We start from the raw sequence: 11,245 nt of genomic DNA, 5'->3' as shown, positions 1-11,245 counted from the left end.
GACCTCTAACCACTGAAATTCTTTAGCAGCATTTTATTAAAAACAATTACCTGTACAAATATAAAATATCTCCACACAATTTCATTCCCCATATTTGTTTTTTGCTGCAAGAAAAGGGTGTGAGGGGAGCTCAGGATGCACTTCTCAGTAACGCTGCAGGAACTGTGTTTGGAGTTGGTTTCCTTATGTTTCCTTTTAATATCCATCAGTTTTTATAAGGCTGCAGTCTCTATTTAAAAAGAGTAAATCTGCCATGAAGCAGGCAGGTGCACTACAAAGAAAAGTTTACTCACCAGCTCACCAAGCTCACCAAGGCATGGAAACACTGCAGATTTTTGAGCATTTTCTTTGAAAAAGAAGTAAATAACCTAAGAAAGCTCGTCACTTGTTCTCCAATTCTTTAGGGGTGTGTTTCACCACAGGTTTCAGAGGAAGGGCTTGATTCTGTTAGTGAACAGACTCAAATGACCCCGTGTGCATGACCAATCAATGGCTGATAGTAACAAGCACTGCCATCAGGAACTGCACCCCGAGCTCAGCAGCCCACAGGGCTGATCTGTAACTTCAGCACGAGGTTGCTCAAGCTGGAACATACAGAAGAGTAAGTTCATTATCCCTACAAGGAAAAGGCAAATCCACACCAGAATCCAAAAAGAACCTTTAAAACACGCCCACAAATGCTTTAATAAAAATAGCCACTTGCTGTGTTCCTGTTGTTCCCAGCTTCACAGTGAGACAGGCCAGTTTGGGAGGCAAAGGGGGAAAATGAGGGGAGGAAAACACCCAGCAAGTCCTCTGCAGCCTGCTTGTTTTTCTGGATCTGCTCTCTGTCATCACCAATCTGGAGTGCAGCAGTGCAGGAGAGCTGATGGAGAGCCAGGAGTCCTTCAGAAAGTGACAACTTTGGGTCGCTTGGGCTGTGCTCTCTGCGGCGCCGGCGCGGCCGTGATGTCCTCGTGGTCCGCGCTCAGGCCGGGGGTCCAGCGCCCGACTGTCACCTGCTCTGCAGGGGCACAACACAGCAGTGCCAGGGCCAGCTCTGCCACCTGCACAGCCTGGGGGCTGCCCCAGCAGGGCAGAGAACCCAGCAGGGCAGAGAACCCAGCAGGGCAGAGAACCCAGCGCTGCACACAGGGAATGCCACAGTACCCACATCTGCCTCTGGACACCACAGCTGGCCCAGCCTGCCTGAGGAAACTGGCAGCTCCTTTGCCAGCTCTCACCTGGCCTCCTGTACCTGAACATACTCTGCACAGTGCACACCTGATCTCAAAGAACATCACAATTCTTGTCAATGGTGTCACAGTTCCAATTAACTACGCTGCTTATAAACAGCAGTGCTAGTTTTGAAAGAAGTCCCTTTGGAAAACAAACAGCACTTACAGTCCTCATCATGGATGTTAAATTTACCAGAAAAAGGTGGAAAAAATCTAGTTACAGGCTTCTAAAACATCAGTCACCCAAGTGGGCACAGCCTCACTACTTGCAGATCAGTTTGGGGAAACTTCTGTCTTTTGGGTGTTATAAACTTGTCTCATACCAAGTCTGACCCATTCTAAAGTGGCAAAGCAGCACACACCTAGAATCCTACATATGGTCCCAGACCTTAAAAATGTCATAGGATCAGATATAGAAAATGCCATAAATACTTCTTACATAAATTTCACCGAAGTGGCTAATTATTTACTGGCACGTTAACTAAGTATCATAGAAACAAAGTAGAAAAATGCAGAGGTATGTCACCACTCCTGTAAGAGGATCACTTCTCAAACCCTTGTCTGATACTTTGCCTCCTGTAGCACAGTGGGGGTTTGGCGAACCTAATTTAGTTTTTCCATCCAGATGGAAAGCCGAAGAACAGGTAAGAAAGCAGTTCCAATAGCTGTGAATCCAAAGCTGGAGATCTTTGTCCCTGTCCTGGGTGCCTGACACACCTGCCTGCACACAGCACCACCCTGCAGCTGGCATCGGGTTCAGCTCCAGCACTTCACACTGAAATCTGCAAAAAGCAGCAGCCACCTCTGCTGTACAGCTGCCAAACTGTGAACAGCAGCACAAATACAGGCCAAAAAAGCAAGGATTATTTCATATGGCCTTCAGATACACACAAGATTAACTTTCTTTAAAAAAAAATACAATTATCTTAGTTTCACATTGCACCTTATTGCCTCCTCCACATCCTGCCCGAGTGTCCCAACAAAAGGTCACTTCTGCTGCTTCCAAGTTCTCTTCCCAAAGCCTTTTCCCTGCCCACAGCCATGCAGAGCAGGGCCCACACCCACCCCACACCCTCTGCAGCTCACCTGCGTTCTGCTTCTCCGGGCAGTCCTTCTTGAAGTGCTCCACAGAACCACAAAGTTTGCAGCCCCCACCTGTTCACACAGACAGTTGTTACTCATCTGAGGGGAAAAACCACCACAAAACACCCAGGAAAACACCCTTCCCATGTCTGTGAGGAATAGAGCTGTTTGGAGTCACACCGTTCAGTACAGCATCACACACCACAAATTCCAGCCACTGGGTATTTCTGATTTGCTGGAAGCTCTCTCTTTGAGAAACGGGCTGAATTCTGCTGAAATCCATACTCAAAGGAACTTTAAAAATTGACAGGGGCTCCTGAGGGAGGTAATCCAACTGCAGGTACTGTGATGTGAAATTCTATACACCACAAAATTCCACAATACAAACACTTGGCAGCAAGGTGATTTTTGTTACACTTTAACTGGGCTGCAGGATCACCTTCCGGAGTTTGCCATGACCCTACTTTGTGCTGGGAAACACCAGGAGACAGAATGCTGGCTGTTGGAGCCAACAGAGCAGTGAAACCTTCAGTGTGAGACCCCATTTCTCACTGAAGTTACTCAGACTGGAGATACTCTCCCTGTAGTACAACCTCCCAGAATCTTCAGCTACTGTGTGAGAACGTTCTTACCACCTCCTTGGGTGCACCTAAATACACACTGCACACATTCACACAGGATTGTGTTCCTTTGTGCATTTCCTGATACTGAGGCACGTGCAAAGTCCCACACTTTGCACCTCATCCTGACATTTAATATAAACCTACACATAAAAATAGAAATCCCCAGGTAATTATTTGACAATGAATTCCCCAGAATTACTCTGCTTTTACTGAAAGATAATGGGAATTCCTTTTAGCCACATTCTCATTCACCTGCAGTGTTACTTTTTTCTGTATCAGGTAAGAAGGACACATAAATTTAATTTTACTAAATATAGTGAATCAGTACACTCACCTTCAGCATACAACCCCTTGGGGTTATCCGGACAGGACCTTGACAGATGCCCCATCTCACCACAGATGAAACATTTTGCATAGGGAAATGGCCCTGCAAAATCCCAAAGGGTTTATGGTCCACATCAAAACCTTTGTGAAGTCACAGTTCCAACACAGCAATGACAATATTTTAATCACTTCACGCTACAAATTACTGTCAGGTTCCTCATTACCATACTGCAAAAGTTAAATCTCTAGCAGACAAAGCTTCAGGGTCAGCAGTCAGACAATTCAGACCCAAGCACTTCACAACAGCACAAATTCCTGAGACCCACCAGCAGCTGGATCCACCTTGGCTCTGCATTTGCTGATGTCGTGCTCCGTGGATCCACAGCGGTAGCAGATCCCCGTCCCCATGTCTTGGCTCTCCAGCACTGCAGGACAATCAGCCACACCATGGCCAGGTTCTCTGCAGTGGAAACACACCTTGGAAGAGGAAAATCAAGTGATTCTGTGAGTGGCAATCCTGGCAAACCTGGAAATCCCAGCCTCACTGGGCCTAAAGAGTAAACGCAATCTTGTCCCCAGGAAAAAGCAGCCAGGATGAGACTTTGTGTTCTGCCATCTAACCACATTATTATGGGCACTTTTCTCCTTTAATCAGCAACACACAGTCTGATGAATCACACACAGAAATTATCTTAGTTTCACCCAGGAACCAAGAGGGGCTGGGGACTCCTCAGAGGGGCAGGGGGAACAGTGCTAAGCCAGGAGAGCCACGCTAAAGGCTACGACTGGGGCTGAAAGTCATCTTTTGTTCCAAACTTCTCATCTTCCATCTGAAGCACGCTGTGCCTGTGGCAGGGGAAGGCTGAGCTCTTGCTGAGCCCCACAGCAGCAGCACCACAAGGAGAGCCTCCCACATGGGGCTCTCTTTCAGCAACATTGTGGGAACGTGATTGGGAGTTAAAAGGGGAAATTTCAGGGGAAAATACAGTGGATGGGACCCCCTCTGCACAATCCAGGCAAGACTACCAGGAGGGTGGAGCAGGGCAGAGACCCCACAGCTTGCCCAAAATCCCTGCAGAAGAAGGGACCTGGTGGTACCTTGCAGCTGATCAGCCACACAGCAGCTGAAAGTCAAGGGGGATGGAGGAGGATGTTCTGGATCAGCAGCTGTGGTGAAATCCCTCTGTCTGGACTGACCACATCGCACCCCAGGGCTACCTCAGGTACTGCCCTGACTCACCCACTGCCACGGTACAGCCACCCCTAACAAAGACGTGTGACTGGAATCACCAAATCCCCATGTAAATGAAAACAAAACCGTATAAAAGTGAATTAGGAACGGGGAGAAGTTTGGGAAGACTCCATCGTAACCTGTGGGACCAGCTGAACCTATTGTATCCCAGAGGGCCCCAAGAGGTGAAGACTGTGCTCTGTGTGAGCCTCACTAGGAATTAGAACTTGTGTTTTGCTCTGAACAGATTGCTCTGGACACACTTTCGCAGTCAGAAGCTGCCACCGGCATCCCTCGAGCCTTAACCCCTCACATTTTATTACAAAAGGTGTAACTGCGCCCACTGGTCACACCCCCTAAACGTGAGGGGTTTGAGCAAAAAGGGAGGGTTCCTTCCTTTTTCCCTCCGGGGCTGCAGGGTAGGACTCACCATGGCGTTTCTCTTCCTGTCCTGCCTCCTCAGCCTCCTGCTCTCCCGCCGCCTGTCCTTCCTCCGCGCCTCCTCCTCCTCCTCCTCCCCAGCCCGCTGCTCGCCGCGGTGCTCCGCGAACCCGTTCACGTCCTGGTTCTCGTACTCCTTCTTCTTCCTCCTCCTCTTGGCTGCCGGCGGCGGCTCCGGCTCCCGGCCCGCCGCCAGCTGCTCCCCGGGCGTGGCGGACAGCGCCCGGGCCCCGGGCGGGGCGCTCCGCCGGGCCCAGCGGGTCATGGCCCGGCACCGGCACCGACACCGCTACAGACACTGCCCCCGGCAAAGGCTCCGGCCCCGGCACGGCCGGACCGCGCACGCTGATGACGGAAGGGAAGAGGAGGAGGAAGAGGAGGAGCGGGAGGCCCGGGGGCCGTGGGGAAGGACGGGATGGGGATGCCGGGGGAGGAGGTGCCTGAAGGGGCTGTGGGGACAGTCCCACCCCAGCCCCGGCAGGGCCAGCTCCCAGTGTCCCAGGAGCTCCCAGCCCCAATGTCCAGCCTGGCCTTGGGCACTGCCAGGGATCCAGGGGCAGCCCCAGCTGCTCTGGGCACCCTGTGCCAGGGCCTGCCCACCCTGCCAGGGAACAATTCCTGCCCAAGATCCCATCCAGCCCTGCCCTCTGCCACTGGCAGCCATTCCCTGGCTCCTGGCCCTGCAGCCCTTGGCAATTGTCTCTCTCCACCTTTCCTGCGGCTCCTTCGGGCCCTGCGAGGCCCCAGGGAGCCGAGGCCAAAGCTTCTCCTGTCCGGGCTGAGCAATGGCAGCTGTGGCAGCCTTTCCTGGCAGCAGAGCTGCTCCGTCCCTCTGCTCATCCTGGAGCCTCCTCTGGGCCGGCTCCAGCAGCTCCAGGTGCTCCCTGTGCCGGGCCCGGGCTGGGGCAGCTCTGCAGGTGGGGTCTCAGCTGAGGGGCAGAGGGGCACAATCCCCCCTGCCCTGCTGCCCACGCTGGGGCTCAGCCCAGCACAGCCCTTTGGGCTCCCAGGGCTCCTCCGGGGCTGCTCCTTCTGCCCAGCCCAGCACAGGGTCTGGGATCCCGTCCCTCAGCAGCAGCAGCTCTGCAGGTGAGGTCTCGCCTGAGGGCTGACCTGAGCCTCGGGGACAGTCCCCGGGGCTGTGTTCCCGCAGGAGGCCACTCAGCAGCCTAAATAAATGTTTATGAGCCAAGTAATGCTTCCCCCGCCCCACCACGTCGGGCTGGTGCATCTTGTGCTTTCCGCATTTCCCCAGAGCCCCGGGACGGTCCCTGGTTGATGTTGTAAAGGTACATATGCATTATACACGCGCTGTGTAAAATATATACAGAATATTGTCCTTCCTCTAGGAGTTATCCCTAGCACTTGGGTCTCCCTGGAGGAATTGGCGGATTTTGCCGATTTCCCGGGTTTTGAGCCCGCTAGAGGGAGGTCTGCACAAAGCGTGTGTTGAACTGCGCCAGGCAGAACGAGCAGGGCTTGGACAGGAATTAGCGCTGACTGCAAATAAAAATAACTGATGAACGCTGTTTAAATCCCAGGAAAGAAAACCAGAAGGGACCAGTATGTCTTTTTAAAAATAAAAACACTCCCTTTGCTGGTGTATTTAGTTACAGCTCGGCCACAGCGTGGGATCCCAGTTGCTGCTGCAGCTTGCTCTGCTTTCTGCTTTGATGAAGCCCTAAATGTGCCGTCCTATCTTTTCCAGCCGAAATTCTATCTGTATGTGTGTCTAGGCAGGATCAGCCGTCCTTAACATCCAGCTTTGCCAGCAGTGGAAAAGGGTGTAGGACACCTTCCTGATAAATCATACAGCATTTACCTCAAATACCACTTATTTGGCAGAGGCCACACCAATTTTAATTTGCACTGGTTTGGGATTTGTTGCAAGTTGACATTACTGGGCCGGGAGCTCCCCTGTACCTGGGCACCAGGTGAGTTATGAGCACCAGTGCAAATAATTGCATCAATTTTTGCTTTTTTAAAAAAAAAATCATTTTTTTTTTCCTTAGAAACAGCGAATTGTATGAACACAGCATAGTGTTCATATGTTCAAAATCCTCATACCCCCAAAAGGAGGTTTTGCCTGCTGAAGGGGTATCAGAAGCTTTGGCTGTGCACACACACAACTGATGTTATCCTTGTTCACTCTTTTTTGCCTGTATGGTTTGGGTAGTTAATACTACTTGGCAGAGTGTCAGGGTGACTTTTTTTTTCCTGGTTATTTTAGTTTGAATGCAAGCCTGGGGAGAGAAAGAAAAAAATAGACCTTGTTCCCTCTTAAATGATGTTATAAATGTTATAAATGATGTCTGCAAAACTACAAGGCTCCTGTGCAGGAGGTTCACTTTGATTTATTCTCCATAAGATGAGCAGGTTGCTTAGCATTTACTGCTCTGCTTTCTTGTCAGTGTTAAATGATTATCTATGCTATATTGAATCTTAAATATTTTTGGATTCTGATGGCTCCAACCAGGGCAGCAACCCCTTCAGTGAGCCTGTTCAGCTGACCAGCACTGGATGTCATTTCCGCAGCTCACAGCTGTGATTCCTTCAGGATATTTAACAAGAGCTTAAATAAGTTGCTCCATCAACTTTTGTTGCTGGATCAACTCAGATATTGATTGCTTTGTATTTATTAAACGTCTAAGTGCCTGAATGAACCTTTGAAGGTTAAGGGCTGTGGTCAGTTATTTTATTTGGCTGTTTTACACTGCAAAGCTGCTGTTTGTTTTTCTTATATCAAAGTGACAATCTGAGAAACGTGGCTCGAGTAGGAGTGTTACACATGCACTGTCAGGATAGCACAAGAATTTTACCTGGTTTGATTTTTGGTGGCTGCCTGTTAAACAGAAATCACTGTTTTCTCACTGGGAAATGTACTTTTTTATTTTTTCAGAAACCCATAGTGAGGAAATGAATGAATTTCAACTTGATTTGCATAGCACTTCACTTAAGCTTGTGTCTTCAGATCACAAATTTGTAGTTTCTATGGTTGAAAGAGCAAAGGAAGAATGGGTTATCCTCCTGTGTTTGGATAAAATGGTCTTTTCTGCAGTGTTGGCTGTACTTGGAAAAACTGCTGCATTTCACAGAGCAGAGGAGAAAGAGCTGGCTGGAACTGAAGGCAGCAGCACAGGTACAGATTCCTCGGGCAGTGGGATCAGCAAAGGAGAGTGCTCTCATCTTTTCAGTATTACTAATTTCTTGTATTTCTCTCCGTGAAGAAAAGGGTAAATTTCTCATTTCTACAGGGGAAAAAAAAAAAGTAGAGATGCCAGTAATGAGAGCTGAGACAGATATTTCTTAAGGGTGTACACTGAAAACTTACAGCATTTTCAAACCAGAATACACATAAAATGAGCTAAAAATTAACTGGCATAATTTATCAACTTCTTTTTCTGCTCTGCTGGGTTCACCTGAATTCCCTGAACAGTGTGTGGATATAAAAAAACTAAAAATACTTTCATTACCCTTGTTTACTGATAGACTTATTACTGTAATATGACTGATATTTTCTCATTAGGAGCCCAATATGTTCCTATAATAATTTAGGATGAATTAAAAATGTGGTATGTCATCAGCAGTAGGCTGGGCAGTAGGTGACTCCATGCCCTCTTGGAAGATTTGGCTTGGTAGGACTTCTGTATGCATTTTGGTGTTTCCCCCAGGCATTTTTGCAGTCTAAGTGACTGTTTAAGTCTTTAATCTTTTAATTAAACCTTAGGCTAAAGGCAAACTGTAAGAGGCACTGCAGGGGAAAGATGAGCATGCAGGTCTTCAATTGCATTGCAGCAAATCTTATTAGTAAAATAATTCTGTCTATAAATACTAGCTGTAACTCATTCCTCATGTTATCTGCTCCTCTTGGTTTTGATGTTTATGTCAGGTGTGCTCAGGTGTGCATTGGTCCTGCAGGAGTGACACAGTCATGAACCTGCAGAGTCTGTTGTCAGTTTTTGCTGGGACAGACAAGGATTTCAGGTGTGAAGTGTCACATGTGAGATAAGTTGTTGTAGCTAAGCACTTCACAGAATTTGTTTGGGTTAGGAGGGACCTGAGAGCCCCCCCATTCCCACCCCAGCCCCGGCAGGGCCAGCTCCCAGTGTCCCAGGAGCTCCCAGCCCCAATGTCCAGCCTGGCCTTGGGCACTGCCAGGGATCCAGGGGCAGCCCCAGCTGCTCTGGGCACCCTGTGCCAGGGCCTGCCCACCCTGCCAGGGAACAATTCCTGCCCAAGATCCCATCTAAAGTGACCATTTTCTCTTGTTTTGTAATGGGAAATTCCTGCCCAGTTCCCACCCTGCATGAACTGCCTAATGGAGCACAGGTGGGTTTTGGCAGATTCGGGCTTAGATGAAGCTCGACCTGAGAGATTATTTCTGCTGATCCCTACTTGCTTTGTCAGGAGCATTAGAGAAGTGCTTGAGGCATGGCACATAGCTCCTGAGGCACTTAATCAAATAAATTTCAAAGATTTATAGAGAAACAGTGTCCATCAGGAAAGAGTTTTGCTTGGAAGAAAAGGATCTCGACAGTGCAGTACTTGTGGCGTGGGGACCATAAATATGAGAAACAAGAAGAAGCATTTTATGTCAAGAGTTAGTGCACTAACCCAGCTTTTCGGGTTTTGAACCTTTAATATTTTCTTGTTGAGCTGTTAATCTGTGTGCATTTCTTTCTTCGTGTGGGCACACAACGTTTGAGGTTGTTTGTTTCCTGCTGCACCATTCTCTGTCGTCGGGAGCAGTGCAGACACCTCCCAGCTGGCCCTGAAGGCACTGAGGGGCACTGACCCTGCTCCACTCAGAGGAGAATGGGCTCCAAGCAAAGAGAAAACTGTCCTGAGCATTGTCATGAGGGAGTAGGACTGAGCACAGATGTCCTGCATTGATTTAATAGGTAGGTCACTGCCCAAGTTTGATTTAAAACATTAATCAGTGATGTGAAGAATGAAAATATGTCATTCCTATGAAGCAGCTGACCTGCTCTTGCTGACCATTTCGAGGTCATGGAGAGAGAGAGAAAGGTCACGGGAGTGGAAAATGTAGGTGGTAACAAGCCTTTGCAAAATAATCCATGTGAGGAGGAGTATTTTGGTTGTGAAGGACATGCTTGGAAGCCAACAGTACAGAGAATGCCGCAGCTGGAGCAGAGCAGGGAGTGAGCTGTACCTGGGTGTCCCTATTTTGTGCAGACTTACAATTCCCTGTCTGCTCAGAGCACAGGATTGCTCTGGGTTATTTGCTCATCTCAGGCATTTTGCAGTGATTGGTTCAGCCAGGGATCACACCTTTGTGTAGGCTGAGGGTGTTCTTTACCAAAACAGCCACCAATCCCACCCCAGCCTGGATCAGATTTTTTGGAACCTTGTTCCTCTAGTTTTGGGTATCTCTGGGTCTGTTCCAACTTTTCAGCACCCTTGCAGGGCAAAAGGAATTCCCAGTGTCCCATCCTGAGTCTGTTGTCTCCTGTCCTGTCACTCTGCACCCCCAAGGAGACTCTTGAGCCTGGTTTCCCCTGATGCAGACAGTGGTGGACATCATTAAGCTATCCTCTTAGCCTTCCTCTCCCAGGCCCTCCTGTGCTGAACCCCATGAGGTTTCCTGCAGCCCATTTCCACTGTGAAATGCTTTCTCAAGGGCAGCTCAGCTCTCCAGCTTTTATGTGGCCCCATCAGTGGGCTGGCTGGCTGGGTGATGCCCCTCAGGCTGTGCTTAAAGGCACTGGAGCAGAGCCATCAGCCCCACACCAGCCCCTAGGAGCTCTGTTAGCAAGTGGCAGCCTGCTGGACAGTGTGCTGCTGCCCTTCAGCAGCAGAAAAGCAAATTACAGGCTAAAATCTCAGGGCCCACAGTTGGATTTTGTGTTGAGCTGAGAGTTTTGGAGAGCCGACAGTGAAGCCTTTCCAGTTTTGTTTCTATGTAAAATCAGCAAAAGTCTGTTTCCCTCCCCCAGAATTACTATTATTAACCATCATTTGGAAAGCCAGCAGCAAAATGCTGGTGAATGTGCCCAGCATAGATGAGGAAGTAACAGCAGTCACATGGGAGCTCAGCCTGCTTTACACTCAGCAGCTTCCCTTCTGAGCCAGCACACCATGCTGCTGATTTTCAACAGCAGCTAATTCACCATCTAGCTCTCAATTAGCTTCCAATTGTGACTTTTAGAGACTGCAGCCAGCTATGGGCCAGCTATCCAGCCACAGCTCTGCAGATATGACTCACCCAGGGACCTTCCTGGGGAATGGTGTTCTGGCCCTGTTTCCATATGTGCAAAAAAGAAGCAATCAGTGGCACTTTCAGCACTTGCTGGGTTTTTTTCCTT

General features: G+C 49.0%; 1 protein-coding gene across 1 annotated transcript; it reads right to left on the bottom strand.

Annotated features, from left to right (window-relative positions):
- Positions 1–18: 18 nt before the first annotated feature.
- On the bottom strand, positions 19–5,199 carry ZCCHC9 (zinc finger CCHC-type containing 9). Its single transcript, XM_005529480.3, has 5 exons — positions 4,909–5,199; positions 3,574–3,724; positions 3,258–3,350; positions 2,304–2,372; positions 19–1,003 (listed from the first exon to the last, which is right to left on the bottom strand). The coding sequence occupies exons 1-5, from the start codon at positions 5,182–5,184 to the stop codon at positions 888–890; spliced, it is 705 nt and encodes a 234-aa protein (XP_005529537.2). The 5' UTR covers positions 5,185–5,199; the 3' UTR covers positions 19–887.
- Between the last annotated feature and the right edge of the window lie 6,046 nt (positions 5,200–11,245).

The sequence above is a fragment of the Pseudopodoces humilis genome, chromosome 4, assembly GCF_049639895.1.
Source record: "Pseudopodoces humilis isolate 2021_Gansu_Grassland_sample_001 chromosome 4, ASM4963989v1, whole genome shotgun sequence".
Taxonomy (NCBI): domain Eukaryota; kingdom Metazoa; phylum Chordata; class Aves; order Passeriformes; family Paridae; genus Pseudopodoces; species Pseudopodoces humilis.
The sequence above is the reverse complement of the archived record's forward strand: the minus strand, read 5'-3'. Positions and strand labels throughout refer to the sequence as shown.